The sequence below is a fragment of the Aulonocara sp. 'chitande type north' Nkhata Bay genome, linkage group LG3, assembly GCF_057382095.1.
Source record: "Aulonocara sp. 'chitande type north' Nkhata Bay isolate Kocher_YH1m ecotype deep benthic linkage group LG3, A_spYH_male_GT1.1, whole genome shotgun sequence".
Taxonomy (NCBI): Eukaryota; Metazoa; Chordata; class Actinopteri; order Cichliformes; family Cichlidae; genus Aulonocara; species Aulonocara sp. 'chitande type north' Nkhata Bay.
Window position 1 is genome coordinate 3,578,825 of NC_141346.1, and position 17,336 is coordinate 3,596,160.

The 17,336-nt window shown below is 44.3% G+C and overlaps 2 protein-coding genes across 6 annotated transcripts in view; one reads left to right on the forward strand and one right to left on the reverse strand.

Moving 5' to 3' along the window:
- Positions 1 to 1,424: 1,424 nt before the first annotated feature.
- LOC147333544 (uncharacterized) lies at positions 1,425 to 8,998 on the reverse strand. 3 transcript variants are annotated; one of them, XM_086286375.1, is made up of 10 exons: positions 8,840 to 8,998; positions 5,224 to 5,277; positions 4,815 to 5,111; positions 4,551 to 4,725; positions 4,400 to 4,456; positions 4,159 to 4,304; positions 3,949 to 4,032; positions 3,665 to 3,849; positions 3,290 to 3,535; positions 1,425 to 3,199 (listed from the first exon to the last, which is right to left on the reverse strand). In XM_086286375.1, exons 3-10 carry the CDS (start codon positions 5,099 to 5,101, stop codon positions 2,862 to 2,864), a joined length of 1,518 nt encoding a protein of 505 aa, XP_086142501.1. In that variant the 5' UTR covers positions 5,102 to 5,111; positions 5,224 to 5,277; positions 8,840 to 8,998; the 3' UTR covers positions 1,425 to 2,861. The 3 variants fall into 3 exon arrangements, with proteins under 3 accessions (XP_086142501.1, XP_086142500.1, XP_086142502.1); XM_086286374.1 differs by lacking the exon at positions 8,840 to 8,998 and having other exon boundaries at positions 5,224 to 5,291; XM_086286376.1 differs by lacking the exon at positions 5,224 to 5,277 and having other exon boundaries at positions 1,426 to 3,199.
- Positions 8,999 to 16,160: 7,162 nt separating this feature from the next.
- Positions 16,161 to 17,336, forward strand: part of LOC147333545 (protein NLRC3-like) — a 59,471-nt gene continuing 58,295 nt past the window's right edge. For all 3 annotated transcript variants that reach the window (XR_015128372.1, XM_086286329.1, XM_086286328.1), the window contains exon 1: positions 16,161 to 16,226. The gene's annotated coding sequence lies outside the window, so the exon portion shown is untranslated. The remainder of the gene's footprint in view (positions 16,227 to 17,336) is intronic.

Below are 17,336 nucleotides of genomic sequence, written 5' to 3' on the forward strand. Positions count from 1 at the left end.
AGCCTCCGTGTGATATGCTTCTACATACATGTTAAAAAGTGGAATTATTCTTTTTTCTGGGAAGGTTTTGTAAAGTCAGAAAGCCATCTGGCCCAGGTGCCTTACCACACAGCAAATCCAACATGTCCAAATGAAGACTGTCAGATTTGATTTCAGCTCTTTTAAAGTGTCTTTATAAGTTAATTTAACTCTTATTGGAGAGTTGGAACGTTAACTCTGACTTAGTGTTAAATACCAAATCTGTCTGGAGTTGATCGTTCAACACTTATTCATGCTAACTAGGTGTTAAGAGTTTATATACTAACCCCCACAGAGGATTTTAGTTTAACTACATCAGAGTTATCTTCTAATTCATTCTGTGAATTTTACTGTTCTGAATTTCTAGAAATTCCTTTGGAAATAAACATTATTGCAAAGAGGACTGCATCAGCTGAGGCAACATGGTGTCCTGTGAGCTCAATTTCCTTTTAATCAGAAAAGGTCAGACACAACAAAAGCCAAGCAAAGCATCAAACAAAGGAAAAATAAAGACAAGTCAAATGTCCAGCCAAAGGATTTATGGGAGACTCCATCAGGGATGGACCGAGTCAACCGGCATTTCACCTCTGAGAAAGATATCTGGAGCCACAGCTGGACTGGCCATCGGCCATCGGTGGTGTTTTTTAGTTTTTATGGCCCATGTTTATTATTATCATTGTTATTAGTTTGTAACGGTATAAACAGTGAAAGGTGGTGGATTGGCCAACTGGTCATGACTGACTCTGGGCTGAACCAATTACAACCGAGGAGGTCGAACTTTAAAGTTTCGTATCAGGATGAAATTTGTCCCGGACTTCAGCTACAACGAAACAAAGACACAAAACTGGAGTTATCCTGTCTTTACGCCGTTTCTTCTTCTCTCATTCTCCCCCTCCCTCTCCTGTTGCTACCTCAATCATCAAACTGACCAATAATCAGGTAGGGCATTAACAGGGAGAGGGGGGCACGAAGAAATACTTGGCTTTCTTATTCTCATTTAAAATGTCAACTTTTATTAAATAATGATCTGAATCTTACAACCAAAGTTTTATCTGATGTCAAATGTATAGAAATCCATTGTTGTATACAGTAACTATTAGGTCCCAGTAAGCTGTAGCACTTTTCCTTTGGGAAGGTACCACCTGTGCAGTCTGCAGTTCTGTTGAAGAAAGATGTTCAATCTATTTAATTATTGTAGAAAAATAATTGATTTCTGTGCATTTGCATCAAATTAAAGTTGATTACGTCGATTAAGCATCACGAGGCGGAGGGTGGGCCCTATTATTCTTTTTTTGCTGGGACTTGCCAACCCTGTTAGTTAGCTGTAATATTAAACAGCCTAAGTACTCTTTAAAGTCAAAGTCAAAGTCAACTTTATTTGTCAATTCTACCACATGTACAGGACATACAGAGAATAGAAATTTCGTTACTCTCAAACCCTAGATGAAATAGCAAAAGAACATTTAAATATAAGAGAGTGATTAAGAAATGCAAGTAAAATAATTAAAAAGTAAAAATTTAAATAAATACAATACGATTATACCAGGAAAGCTATACAATATACAATATTCAAGTAAGAGTAAATGACATTGAGTGTAAACCAGGCAGAGTAGTGCAAATAGGCAAATAGTGCAAATGGAGATTTAGTAGTGTACGGTAAGAGATAGTGTAACAACAAAGTCTTATGAGGTAATGGCAGTCCAATGCTCCACAAAGTGACTGGTAACTGGTGCAGGCCAGTGAGTGAGTCAGAGAGTGTGTGTGTGTGTGTGTGTGTGTGTGTGTGTGTGTGTGTGTGTGTGAGACAGAGTTCAGTGAGACTGTGGAGGAGAAGAGGGGAAGAGGGGAGAGGGGGCAGAATCGGGAGGGAGTTTAGCTTCCTGACAGCCTGATGGATGAAGCTGTCCTTCAGTCTGCTGGTCCTGGCCTGGAGACTCCGCAGTCTCCTCCCTGACGGCAGCAGCTTGAAGAAGCTTTGCATTGGGTGCGTGGGATCAGCCGCTATGCAAAGGGCTTTTTTAGTGAGACGGGTGCTGTAAATGTCCTGGAGGGAGGGGAGAGAGACACCAATGATCCTCTCTGCAGCTCTCACTATGCGTTGGAGGGTTCTATGACAGGACGCATTGCAGGCTCCAAACCACACAGTGATGCAGCTCGTCAGGATGCTCTCGATGGTGCCTCTGTAGAAAGTGTGCATGATGGGGGCTGGTGCTCCTGCTCTTCTTAGTTTGCGGAGAAAGAAGAGACGCTGCTGTGATTTCTTGGCCAGTGCTGTGGTGTTGTACGTCCAGGAGAGATCCTCTGTGATGTGCACACCCAAGAACTTGGTGCTGCTCACTCTCTCCACAGACGCTCCGTCAATGGTCAGAGGAGCATGTTGGGTGTGCATTCTCCTGAAGTCCAGAACAATCTCCTTCGTCTTCTCCACATTCAGAGAGAGATTGTTGTCAGCACACCACGTGGCCAGGCGTCTCACCTCACTTCTGTAGTCGGTCTCATCCCTGTTGCTAATGAGACCCACCACCGTTGTGTCGTCCGCAAACTTGATGAAGAGGTTGGAGCTGTATGATGGAGTGCAGTCATGGGTCAACACCAGAATATGGAGGATGTTTACGTTTATTATATTGGTCAGTATTGATGAACTATGAAATATTTTGGCTGCAGTGTATTTCCTGCATGCAGGTCTAACAGAATAGCTTTAGTTTGAGTTTGAACTTATACAAAACGCAGCAATATATTAAAAAACACAGTTTTATTGATTATAAAATACACTCTATTGGAGTCATGTCGGTGTGGGCAGAAATCCAAATGTAGGATATGGGACATAAAACACGGTGCCATCTCTAGACTCCATAGTCCCACAGGAGCTCCTCTCCAACCGCGATGTCCCTCAGGGCGATGAACAGCACACTCTCCCGAGGACCAGCAGGGAAGTCCATGGTGAACCTTTGTGGCTTCACGTTTGGATTCCTTTGGCAATGGTTCATGTGCCTTCTATAGGAGTCCTTGTGCAGGTGGCAGGCACAGGGGGACGCAGTGGCATCAGCCCTGTGGCACTCGTCCCTGTAGAAGAAGAGAGACCCTGACTGCCGCCTCTGATTCCCTGCAGCTTTGGTGACGCACGTCCCGTGGTAGTCGCAGACGACGTCTCCTTTGTTGAAGGGCATCAGGGCGATGACAACTGTGAGCAAACAGGAAGTCATCATAAGCTCTTTAGAAATGTTGACTTGCTGTCAAACGAGGGTGTGGTCCAAACGATAGGTGCATTTACCTTTGCCCTTTTCCTCCCCGAAGTCCTTCAAAGCCAGGCCAATCCATTTCTGCTCTGAAATCGAGGACATGAGGGACGGGCTGTCCTGGATCCTGGGCTGTGGAGCAACCCAGGCCCGTAGGACGGCATCAACAGTGGGCTTGTTGGTGCTCCAGGTCTCCTTATCTAATGCCGTCTGTACTCTTGCACGCTGAGGGGCGTTGCCTCTTCTGGCACACCCTGTCCCAGAGCGAGGCGTGAGGAATACTGCAAATCAACCATCTGAGTCAATCATATATATTTGAACCTCTGTGATGTGAAGTATTGCTGAGCTATGTGTATATATTAGAGCTGTAAATAATGGAGGCAGAGCGTCCATTAGCATGACGGGCTTACCGAGGATGTGCTGAACTCTCTGCTTAAGCTGAAGCTCCCTCCACCTTTTGTAGTGGGCTCGGTAGTGTGGGAAACCAGCCTGTACACACTGGCGTTTTGAAGGTGGCTCTCCATTTAGGGTTACTGGGAAGGTCCGCTGGAAGGCATCCCATTCTCTGAGTGGTGGGAGCTTTGTGGAAATGGACCTACACAGAATGAGAGAGAAACCACCAATAGTTTGTATGTGGAAACTTGTAACGCAGGTTTTCTTGTGCTAGTGGGTAACATAAAAACAAAAAGCATACCTGGCCTGTCCCGAGGTTTCTACTCCTCCTGCTGAGTGTGATGCTGACCCAGCCGCAGGATCCTCAGTGTCGCTGCGCAGGTATCTAACCAAATTAGAAAGGTGAAGCAGTTCTACATCCACCAACAAACGCAGCAACACATGTGTTTGAGTGCTATGACCACACTGGCAAAGTTTTGCCAGTATGGATCCAGTGGTGTGCAGCACTCACCTGGCCCTCAGGCGCCGTACATCTGCTCCTGGGTTGGTCAGAGGGACCCCACCTTCTCCCAGGAAGAACCTGCCCCCGTCGTCACTGCCAGCTCTTTGGTTTTGTAAGCACACTGGGCGGATGTTCTTAAAGTAGCACTGCAACAGCTGCAGAGACAAGAGCCATCAATGACAACTATAAATCACCTCCCAGGGTCCACACAGAGCAGGAAGAGAGTCGCTGCTGAGAACAAAGGACTTACTTCTTCTTCCTGGATGGTCATCCTCAAGCTTGCCCTTCGCTCCATCCAGTCCTGCACCTGTGGGTGTGGGACAAAAGTGTTGGAGCTCAGGGTGATGCACACTTCCATCAACTATCACTTATAATTTACTGTTTTTGTTGGCGGCGCTTACAGAAAGTTCCTGAACAGCACCTGCTGTCAGTCCGTGCTGTAACATCAGGATGGCCTCGCAGTACTGCCTGAACGTTGTCATGGCAACGCTGGGGATGCAATCACCGCCTGCAAGCTTTTGTTGGAAATACTCGATGTCCTTTTTGGCCACGGCGAGGACTTCCTTCTTATCAGAGCTGTTGCAAAGGTGACAGTAAGACAGTGTTCAAAGTGCGTATGTGTCCTGCAGTATGTGTGAGCCAGAGTGGCAACAAGCTCATCAGACCTCTGTGTTGGGAAGGTTTGGGGAGTGTCTGTGATGATAAAGCCACGACTCTGAAGACGACTGCAGAGTTTGGTGCAAGATGTTGCGTCCTTGCAAAACTCCTGCAGCTCCGAGACGCTCCAGAGTCGACCTTCCCTGGAAAACAGCTTCTGGGAGGCTTTAGCTCTGGAAGCTTCTTGCTCCCTCTCCTGTGCTGTGCCGTCTTTCAGGCACACTCTGCTCAGGTGAGTCCAAATGGACAGCTGGGGCTTGTTGCACAGCAGGCAGTACACAATGTTTTTCTCCATGTTGTTTGGACTGCAAATACAAAGAGAGAGACAAACTCTGCACATCACTTTATAGCACCAGTAGCGTGTCTCGGTATGATGCAAAGCTAGTTATGTCGCTACACTGGACACTGGATACCTACTTTAAAACTGAACCTTTGTTGATCCTCTGCTGTTTCTCCAAAGCACACAATGTTCTGCACAAAGACATTTAACTTTAGCACATGTATAAAACATGCACGCACACGAGCAGTTCGTTCAGCTAAAAGAAACGCTTCATAGAAACCATTTCTACAACCAGCAAACGCAAAGAAAACAAGCCATGACTAAAACAGCAGTTACGTAAATGAGCAGAAGTTGCTAAACAAACAAAACTGAACCAGAAAGTCTCCAGACATCATGTAACCACTGTTTGACAAACGGTCCTACTGTAGGATGATGTTACAGTGATGTCTGACAAACCATCCCACCTAACCGAAGCTGCAAATTCGATAGTTTTGTGCCAAAAGCAGATGGCGTTTTCACTTTAAAATGAACAAACATTCACAAAGGCTTAAAACAATATAGTATCCAAGTCAATAACATGCTAATACTTCCAAGTATGAACACGGAGTAGCGTTAAATCACCCGGTGTTCCAGATTAACTGGTGACGGTGGAACAGATGGTGGATTTTTTAATATTTTGTTGTTAACAGCAACAAGACTGGCGGAGTGTGTCTGAGGGAACCTCACAAATGTCACAGCAACACACTGCAGTGGAACCCCGACTTACGAAATTATTCTGTTCCCGACGGTTTTTCGTAAATCGAAGCAGCCATCGCGCCTTTTGAGTGAGAAGATGCTGGCTGGAGACGGAGTTCTTGGTGGCGGAGGTGGTGGAGGCTGAAGAAAGCATAGGTATGCATGCATACATACATACATACAGCACCACCACGGGGGAAACTGGCATAACATTAAGGTGTAAAGTTGTTGATTTTTTAATTCAAAGATTAATCAGGCTTTAAACATCAGGAGGTAGTGCAACAGACACTGAAGTGCACATTAAAGACCAGAGAGAACATTATTTTTATTAACAAAAAGTTTTAATCCACCAACAGCCCTGACATCTAAAACACTACAAGTAAAAAAGAAAGGCAACAAAAAACAATTCAGACATTTTTACACAATTAGTAACACTTCAGCTTTCTTTGTAATGTCTGCTTGTATTTTAAGAAGTATTGCATTTGGGTAAAAACATTACCAATAACTCAAAATTAGAGGAATAAGTGTGTGTGATATGTGTCAGCTGTATGCATGTATACATATGCTGCATGTACATGACGTTCTAAACATTAAAACTAAAACTTTTTTAAACTTAGATAATTTAAAAAAAAATCTATTTTATCATTTATTTTTACATTTTTTTGTGCATTTTTATGTTTTTGAACTAATCACTACTGCTACTTTCATCGCTTTTCGCCCTCTAAGGCACACTTTCACCTGAAGGTTGACTTGTTGCTGGCCTCTTTGTGAAAAATCTATCCAACGACGTCTGTCTCTGTCTACTTTTCCAAATGGATCTGAAGTGGGAGAGGCAGACGCACCAAAATGCTCTATAGCATGAGCGGTAAAGTTCTTTTCAGGGTGATTGTCCTTGATATCGGCCGATGGTATGACGGCCTCCTCCTCGCTGAATTGTTGCTGTACTGATGAGTGCAGCATCGCCTCCAACTCTTGCAGCTCTGCCGTTGACAGCTCCTCTCGATGTTCATGCACAAGGTGTTTATATCCTCCTCGTCAACCTGCAGTCCCAGGGCAGTGCCAAGATTTACGATCTCCTCAACCTTGACTTCAGGTTGAGGTTCCCCCTCAAAGCCTTCAAAATCTCGAGGGGCAACAGCATCAGGCCACAGCTTCCTCCAAGCAGAATTTAGCATTCGACGACTCACCTCCCGCCATGCCAAAGAAATCAACTTGAGGTATGCAGCGATGTCGAAATGATATTTCCAAAACTCCCTGAGGCTGAGCTGCGTACTCTCTTTTATGTCCGAACACCGGTTGAACATGTGTTTCGTGTACAGTCTCTTTAAATTAGAGGTCACTTGCTGGTCCATGGGCTGGAGGAGAGGGGTCGTGTTGGGAGGGAGGAAGAGAACCTTGATGAACGAGAACTCCTCCAGGATGTCGTCCTCGAGGCCAGAGGGGTGGGCGGGGGCGTTATCGATGATCAGCAGGCACTTCATGGGGAGCTCGTTCTCCTCGAGGAACTTCTTGACAGCAGGGCCAAAAACCAAGTTGACCCATTCGACAAAGAACTGTCGGGTCACCCAGGCCTTGGGGTTGGACCTCCACATAACCTCGAGCCTCTCCTTTAAAATTTTGTGTTTCTTGAAGGCACGCAGATTTTCTGAGTGGTACACTAGGAGTGGCTTGACCTTACAGTCCCACTGGCATTAGCACACAGGGCGAGGGTGAGACGGTCCTTCATGGGCTTGTGGCCTGGCATCTTTATTTCCTCCGCGGTGATGTACGTACGCCGCGGCATCTTTTTCCAGAAGAGGCCAGTCTCGTCACAGTTGAATACCTGCTGGGGGATGTAGCCTTCTTGATTTATAAGTTCCTCAAATTTTTTAACAAATTCTTCGGCAGCCGTGTGATCGGAACTTGCTGCCTCGCCGTGACGCACAACGGAGTGGTTGCCAGTCCTCTTCTTGAACCGATAAAACCACCCATGCGATGCCCTGAACTCTGAGGAGGTTAGGGGTGCCTCCTGCGAGGACGTTGATGCCGTTGGCTGCTCATTGGAAGCTGCCTTACTTACTAAATCATTATAAACTGAGGACGCCTTCTCGCAAATGACAGTCTCTGTGGGGGTATTGCCAGTCTCTCCCTTGTCTTTAATCCAAACAAGGAGAAGCCTTTCCATCTCGTCGTGTATGGGGGTCCTCCTTTTGGACATGATGGTGGTGCCCTTTGAAGGTTTACCTGCTTTGATGACTTCTTTTTGTTTTAGAATTGTTCCTATGGTCGAAGGATTTCGGCCATACTCGTGTGCAATAGCACAAAGTTTCCCACCTCGCTCATATTTATCAATAATTTCTCTCTTTGTTTTCATCGACAGCACTTTACGCTTCATTTTGCTAGCTGCGTGGTTCAAGTGGAACAGCGAAGCGCAAGTACGGAAGCCAAGGGGTTGTCACATGATTCGGAAGGCATTGTGGGCATTGAAGGCTCAGCCAATCAGAGCCAGCGGATTTCGTTACGCGGGCATTTTTCCGTAACACGGGCAGAAGTATTGCCGTTCAGTGCCTTCGTAACTTGAATTTTTCGTGAAATGGGGTTTTCGTAAGTCGGGGCTCCACTGTATTCTGCAATAGCCAAGTCAGCTAGCATTAGCATCCATCAACCTGCAGCCTAAAGCCACAGTGTACACACAATGACCCGCATCGTGTCTGTGAAGGCTCTCAGTCATCCAGGTCATCGTAGTCAAAGGAGCTTGCAAAGAAAAGCGTCTGGACTTCTTTAAGTTGCTTGAAGACGTTTCGCCTCTCATCCGAGAAGCTTCTTCAGTTCTGGGACTCTCCACCATTTGACCTTAGAACTGAAGAAGCTTCTCGGATGAGAGGCGAAACGTCTTCAAGCAACTTAAAGAAGTCCAGACGCTTTTCTTTGCAAGCTCCTTTGACAATGACCCGCATCCTTTACCGAGATGTGCGAATGACCGAACAACAGCCTGTACTGTGAGGTGCGCCGTGCACATTCATTGTAATGTTTACTAACCTGAGGCAGTGAAGCTGCTGTCAGCCTGGGTAACAAGTAGACGAAAACACAATAATCTTCTGTAAACCGTGAACACAAACGACACACATGCTGTGCTGGGGTTAGCTTCACAACAGGAAGTTCTTTCTGTGAAATTCTTCTTCTGCGCCCCAAAACACTGCTCGGTACCACCATCGCGCTCTGCGCCCTCTAGTGTCCGGATGTAGAATTGCATTTAATGCCTGAAACTCACAATCCAACAGGTTTTTGCAACGTGTTTTTAAATCACTGTAACGTTTGAACCGTTCGCTCAATTGAACCTAATACAATTGTTTCTGAAAGCAGAGACTCTGCGCTTTCTCTGCATTTAACTTTAGCGTGAATATGCATGCACAGTTTGTTCACCTGATAGAAAAAGTCACATATAAAATTACCCGATACTTGAAAAAACACCAAAGTTAGCAGGTTTACTCTCGCTGTAGTTTCTCCGTAGCGTTACATTCACCTGGAAGTATGTCGGTTCTCAGTCATCCAGCTCAGCGTAGTGTAAGGAGCTGCTGATGGAGAGTCCCGCATTTAGCCATATGGGAGAGTCCCCAAGAGGGTCATGGACCCCTAATCATCCTCTACCTAATCATATGAACCGAGGTGTGAAGATAACAAAGCCAGCAGGCAGGGTGGCACCTTTGTCTCTCATGCACGAAGAGAGACGCCTCTGAAAAGGCCTCCAGGCCTCTTTAAGTGCAGTCACACCTAACAAAAAGGGATCTTAAAACTGGATTATAGATGTTCAACGATGGTCGTTCACACAGCACAAAAGCATTGCACATCTGCCTTTCACGAGCTGCCGTCTTCCAACAAAAAGCATTTACAATTCCTCATCAGCCGTCAAAGGGTTTCCTACAGCTCGCCTCCTGCCTCTTCACAGCCAGGGAGCTTCTAACAACCTCTGACCTCCTGTAGTTTGGAGTTATCAAAGTAACCCATGACAGTAATGTTTATGCTGAGAGATGGGCTTAATATGATGGAATAAAAATCAGGTCTGATTTTATAGAAATGCTGTTGAATGCATTAGCTTTAAAATAAGTGAGGGATGTGCTTTTCTATCTCCAGTGCACCCAGGAGGCATTTCTGCTGCACACAAAGGTAACTGAATGTCATTTCTTCTTTTCAGGTTGGAAATGTGTCCAGACTCTAACATGGACCCACGGGCCCCACCCTTGGGATTTATGAGGAACAGGGAAAATGATCGGGAGAGAAGCAACAGACTGACTGAAAGAACTGGAACGAGCTCATATAGAATCAGCTAAACAATATTGTGGATGAACAAATAGAAGCTTAAACACCTCAGACAAAACTATTATAAAACGGCCCCAAAGCTAAAGAATAACAGCACGGAAACTGTGCAAACAGTTAGAAACATTAAAAATCCACCTGCTTATTGCTGCAAACCCAAAGATACAGAAGAATCCTTTTGGTCCTCCTTCATCACTTCCCTGCTCCTCCTCTGCCTCACCTCGTGCTCTCATCCTGGGTTTGCATTGAAAGTATCCCCACCTAATCCCTTATCTATGTAATGCTGAGCTTGCTAAACCTTTTTTATACTTTTTGTTTTATTGGTGACTCCAGAACTCGTGCAGCTGTTAGTGATCACAGCAAGTTTCCCAACCCCAGTTTTAGTTTCCACTCACCCTTTATTTACAGACAGACATCAGTAACATTGTCAGCTCTGTCTTGTCTGTTGATGGTCTTGTTTTCACATTTTGGGGTTAATCCTTTTAAATAAACTATAAAAACAATCCATGTGTCAGAGCCTCGTTTGTGGTGATTAGAGTCAAGTTTCTTTATTTGTCACATGCACAGTTATACAAATACAACACGCAGTGAAATCTATCCTGACACGCTCCTGCACTGTGAAGGGGACAGAAGAACATGATGTTATATACATTAAGTATAGCAAATATACTTTGATGTATATATTATATACACTGTAGGTGTTGGAGCTGTTATCGATGAAACACTGTCCTTCTCCCTGCCGTCTCTCTTCATGAGATCCTCCACCGATGGGCCAAAGTCGGCTGTCATTCCCAGAATAGTCCAGGTCTCTATCTTACAATGAAACACAGACCGATCTCTGCTTCCTCCTCTGCCTCCTTCATCCCCTCTGAGGATCCAGAAAAGGCTTCAAAGACTCTACTCCCTGTCAAAATGAGGGCTTAAAAAGTTTTCTCCCCCAATAAAGATTAAACCATAAGCTGGGAGGGCTGGGTTTGTTTGCACTCACTGGTCTGATCGAGCATCCCTGACGTTTCACACTGGTTACCAGTTCTTCAGAGGGAAAAACACTGGTGGGAACAGGAGAGAAACAAGGCACAAGCCCACACTCCCCACTCTGAATGGCACATCTTGCCTGCAGTTGGCCACACCGTTCCTCTACGTGGATTAGATGCATCTATGCAGTGAGTAACACACCAGTTTCTCTGAGGGCATTTTGACCTTCCCCTCTGATTTTGCTCTCATTAAAATGTCACACAAACTGGGATTTTTCCCCTGAGAGCTTTAAAATGTAAAATCTATGCTGCAGAACGTGTGAGGCAGATGGTAACTTGTTCTGTGCAAGAAAAATACCCTCTGCTCAGCTTTCTGTTATGGCCTCTATCACTTCAAAAACACTGTGGTATCTAAGACATGAAGTTTTAAGTGGCTACTCTCATATTGGAGTTTAATTGACCAATGATGTGTATTTAAAATCTGTGTGAACTCTTTAAAAGTGTCTTCCACATGCACCCACTCACCATAGTTCCTGGTGGAGAACAGCTGCTCTAGTGCGTTTTGCTCCCTGTAGTCGTATGAATGGCAAACTACACTCACTGGCAGCAGCATGGGCACACTGAAGCTTTCTTCTGACATTTTCGCTCTCTAGTGTCATCACCATAGTCAGAATAAATAGCATTGGAGATAACGGGCACCCCTGATGAGTGATCAATAGTTAGACGTCTGTCTAATTCCTGCTTTGTGTCTTCTGTTTGTGTCGGGAACTGAAGTTCAGATGGATCGACTGATACATTCCTCTCACTCTGCATTTCCTTCATTCTCCATACCAAGAGTTTTCTCGCTTTCCCTCCTTGGTCATACTAAAACTGCCACATTAGACTTTTTGCTGACGCATCAGAAGAGAATTTATTATATTCAGTTCTCAAACGTAACAATTCACTTTGATGAGCTCGATGTTAAGTTGTTTTGTGGAGCGGAAAACAAACTCCCGATCTTGGAGGTTCAGGAATCAGATAAGGACACCTGTGTTGGTTTGGCTTTCGAGGTGTTAGGGTGCAACTGCTGATCCTCGGCGCCGTCCCAGAGACCAAACAGACGCAGCTTCTTGCTTCGGACGTGGTTCTCCAGGTCGTCAGTCTGATTTTCAGCTTCCTCATCACAGAAACACATGAACATTAGACCGGGGAGTGAAAGCAGTATTTCAACCTTTAAGCTGAACTAACGTTTTACCCTCCTCTTCATCGTCTCGTCTCCCTGCTGTCAGAGACACGACACCCAAATGAACCTCTAAGAGATGATGTCATCAGTGACCAATCAAGAACGAGAATAGATGACTGACACGTGCTACAATAAGTCTTAGTTTCCCTGTCACTGTATTTTAGGAGTGTGAAGCTATAACGTATTCCAGGAAAAGCTGGCAAATGATTGTTTGGTGTTGGAGTGTTGGAGACAGTATCTGTGTGCAGTGTGATGCTGAGGAGCATCAGGACATTCACAGTGCTGACAGTGAAGTAGCTGCTCGCCCTGAAGTAGACGATGAGCAGCAAAGTTTGCAGCCAGCTGAGGAACAATATCTAAACAATCTGCAGCCTGTGATCTGAACACAGCACATAATGATCGTGTGTCACAAAGCTTTGCTGAATAAAAGTGTCGTCACCTTTGTTTTCTTGCAGATTATCATCGTACACGTGAGCTCTGCTGATCTCTCCACCTTCTTCTACTTCTTGACACCTTTAAGTGACATCATCCAGGTGTGTTTGTGCTGATGCCTACAGGTGTGTGTGTGTGTGCAGGTAATACCCTGGAAGAGGTGAACATGATGAATGTTTCAGGCTGCTGTGATGTAACCTGTTCTTTTTTTTTTTTTTTTTTGTCCCGTTTGGATCTTTAGCCATCAGAATTGTTGTCTTGAGGCCAAGAAAGATGCCAAGCGGATTTATTTTACCAAGTGGATCATCATGGCCTTGCCATATTGGTCCATTTGATTGACCTTTATTATAATTATGAATTTATTTTACTTTCAGTTGCTACAAACGGGACAGACATGACTGTGGGATAGGACAGGGGGAAAGAATGAAAGAAAGAGAGGGAGAGAAAGAAAGAAAACCAAAGGGGAGAAGAGACGGTGAGAAGGGGGGAAGAGAGAAAAAAAAAAAAACAACAAAAAAAACTCCTGGGTCACCTGTATGGAGAAAAAAACAGAAGAGAAAGCAAACAACAAAGAGCAACATAATAAAAACAGCACCATCACAATAAATTAGCTAGCAGTAGATATCAGTAGATACTAAATAATAAACGATATTGTGCAGCACGCAAGATAGACAGCGCACAATGTGCTTTGAGACAGCAGCCAAGAAAGGTGTAGTCCGCGTCTGTGAATACCCATGTGTACACCTGTGTGCATACCTGTGTGGATCAGCATGCTTGCATTCCAAAGGTTTCTCCATGTAATGATCTGCTAGGGAGTGTGGGGAGCCACAGCCCTGTCCTCTATGGTATCAAGCAGGTATGGAGGAGATCCAGGCCCCAGATGTCCAGAGGTCCCAGAGTACAAGGACCCGAGGAGGACCACCTAAAGGGGCCAGAGGGGGTTGCAGTGGCGTGCCCGCGGGGTCTGCCGGCAGCCAGCTGTGCCAGAGAGGACCGAGCTTCAGGCCCAGAGGCCAGATACCTGAGGGCACCCCACCCCCTGGAAGGGGCCCAGCCGGGCCACAGGCGCCAGGCCCCACCAATCGGCCACCAGGAGTGATCCGGTACATACATGAGCGCCCAGCCCCAGTCGACACAGACGAACAGGCGCACGCGGACACAAACGTGCATTCCCATCCCCATGTACACAACCAAATACTCGGCACTCACCCAACGTGTAGACAGACACAAATAGACACTGCACAGACAGTCGCACTCCCCAAATATACTCTATATCACAGGTCCAGATACCCCTGCCCCCAGAGGGGGAAGCTGCACCTAGACCCAGGAGATGTAACCCTTCTCTCTGGGGTGGAGGTTGGACTAGTTTCTAAATGACAAAGAGCTCAGTGGACTTTGCATCCATCAAATCCTGTTAGATGTTTGTTTTTCCTTCACAGCTTTGTGATGAAGGCTGAAGAACAGAGATATGAACTATTGCCAACATGAATCCTGATGCATGACGTGGGCACAGACCCACCAAAGCAACACTCAGCTCACCTCATTCCAGGTGCTTGTCTGCTGGAGACCATGAGCCTTGTTAGTCACACATCAGCACCGTGGTAGGAAACAGCCTCCATCATTTCATTAGATCTGAATTTGGACTGTTTCCCTCTGGATGAACCAAGTCTGTCAAATCTATTGATCCAACACAAACAAACACATTGGCTCACAGTCAGATTGGCTTTGTATGGATGGTGTAACAGGGGGCTGGGAAAGGATGCTGAAAGCTGAATATAACACAGAACAATAACAGGACATATAATAATGTAGAAACATGATCTTCAACAGGCACACTTCTGTTATTCATGATCACAAACACAAAGAACTTGTGCAGCCCCGATATCAGCCCTAATATATGAGTGTGTTTGCCCAAAGACTGAAACAGCATCAACATGACAGCTGTAAGAAATCTTCTCTCAGCCTTGTTTGGCAGAAGATCCCTGCAACAAAGATTGTAGCTGAAAGATGACGTGTGTAAAGTTTGCTCTGTGGGAGGGTCGAGGCTGTTTTTAGACCTTTGATAGTTTCCAATCCAGTTCTGACAGACAGAAATAAAAACAACATCATTAAGATCAGATCATGGAGCTGTTTGCTGCCTTGTTTCTATCTTCACATTACAAGACTTTAATACAATAAAGATGCTGACATGTATCTGTAGCAACAACATCATTGAATCTATAACAACTGGAGCCAAACCAGTAGCTCTGCTGGGATCACCGGTGAGCCAACACTTCCTTGTTGGATGCAGATTTCAGGGCTTCCTTTTGCTCCTCCGTTATAACTGTTCTCTCTTCTCAACACATGATGACACAAAGGAATCAGCAGTGACAAAGATGATGCTGAAGAGAAGCACACACTTCACACATATAACAGACCAGTGCAGTTACACACACCTCTGCTTGACATTAGGCCTCAAACAAAGACACAAAACACTAACTTGACTCTAAACAGAAGAAACGAGCAGCTGTTTCTGTTCTGAGCTTATTTATATTTGACACACATGCTTCTCTTTGTGCAAACACACATCGCACTATAAGGGTAACCTCGCACACAATGATTGGACAGCACAGCTGATGATGCTGGGAGATCCTATACGAAGTGTCCCGAATTCGAAAATGTGGCACAAAAACAAACCAATGGAGGCCCAGTAGAGTGCAATCAGATGAAGAGTTTATTAAGAACACACGCGTGGGAAGAAGCGCACAGCATCACATCAGCAGACTTATTCACCCAAAAATACACCAACAATGGCTTTTATAACGTCAGGGTTTGATTACCTCGAGTCTGTTGAAAAGGTGGAACGAGAAAACAGCTGAAGTATTAAAAACTGCTTCACTGTCTAAAAATATATGAACTGAACTGAATTTGATTCTTTTAAAATCCTCTAAATGTTTCTTTCAGCTGTAAAAACTGTATTGATACTACATTACAGTTACAGAGTATTACTTTAGTTATATTAGTTATATCAGTACATACGTATTTAATTATGATGAACACATTAAAGTCTGAGCTGGATTTAATTCATTTAAAGTTAATGTCAGCCTGTAGTTTTCTATGTGAGTCCATGTGAGGATTTTAAAAGGAGATTATTTGATTTGAACCAAGTTCATGTTGATTTTCAGACTTTAATAATTTTGTTGATAATTTCGCTGATAAAAAGTGATTTTATTATTTTAATAATTGCTGAATCTGCTCAATAAAAACTTGGTGAAATGATATCAAGTTACTGATGTTTCTGACAAAGTCACACAGTCAGAAACATCAGTGAGACCTGACATTCATTCAAAAACAAAGTGCTCTTATTGTGAAAATCTGCCTCCTTCCCCCTCCCACCTGTGCTGCATCAGGTGGAACCCCGCCTCCTTCCAGGAAGCAGCTCACCTGTGTGTCCGTGTTTAGTATCTAGGTGTGGAGTGGAGCTTGTTGTTGGTGTGAAGAAACTGTAAGTTTGCTTTGTTTCCTCCTTTAACAGTTTGTCTTTAGGAACTTTACTGTTTGTTCAGCTCGTGTTTGATTTCTTCACACAACAAACTGTGTGTGTTTGTATTTCCGGTCTCTCTATTAAAGTCAGTGTGTAATGTTTTTCAACAAGGCCGAGTGTCTCTGCCATTTTCTGGCCTTGTGTGATCAGAGTCCGGGAATCAGACTAAACACACTGAATGTGGCCTGAGCTCCACCGGAGAGCCGCTGAGCTCCGGATGTTTTTATTTACACGGACAGCAGGAGACAGAGAGCGGACTTTGTAAATGAATACTTAGTATAGATGTGATGCTACATGTGTGATGTGATGTGATGATACAGGTTCAACATGTCAGTCTTAAAAATACTGCGTCGCAAACTGTTGGCTCCTCTCCAACAGGAAGAAGTGTTACAAAACACACAAAACTGAAACTCAACTTAGAACTAGAACAGCTAGATCTAAAAAAAGTTAAAGTAGAAATAAAAACTGCACACACAAACTAAAACTAAATTATTGAGAATGATCAATGAAATGATTTTGGAAAACTGATTAACATTTTACAGGAAATGGCCTGTTAGTGTTGTTAGTTTGGCTAAAAAAAAAAGACTGAGTCACTGCTTTCAAAAGGTTCAGTTTTTATCATAAAATCTACATTAATCTACGTCAGTCCAGCCTCTGACACCCTAAATATATAATAAATAAAAAAATCAAAAATAAACTGAAACAAGAAAACTCACCGTGGAAACTAACTGAAACTAAACAGAATTAAAAACACAAAGTGAAAAAGAAATGGAAATAAAAACTAATTAAAAATTACAAAACTACAACAACCTTGCTGTCTGTGGATATGTTTCGGGTGGAGGTTTCAGCCACCACAGATGTCTTCCTTCATTTGTCTGTAAGTCAGTGAGATCATTTAAAGATGGTTACATATCTGCCACAGTGTTAATTTAAAGTTCTCACCCTTTGTATTCAGAGGCAGCAGGTGGAGGGACAGCAGAGGACTTTGTTTTTTAAAACAAATTTGATTCAGCAGGTCGGCCTCTGTTAAAAATATCACGAACTGTCCGCTCAGACTGTTCACACTGAAAC

Coding starts and splice junctions, on each gene's coding strand:
- LOC147333544 (XM_086286374.1), bottom strand. CDS start 5,291: ATGTCTTTGTGCAGAACATTGTGTGCTTTGGAGAAACAGCAGAGGATC. Junction 4,726..4,814: donor CAAACCTTCCCAACACAGAG/GTCTGATGAGCT, acceptor CCTTTGCAACAG/CTCTGATAAGAAGGAAGTCC. Junction 4,457..4,550: donor GTGCTGTTCAGGAACTTTCT/GTAAGCGCCGCC, acceptor CCACACCCACAG/GTGCAGGACTGGATGGAGCG.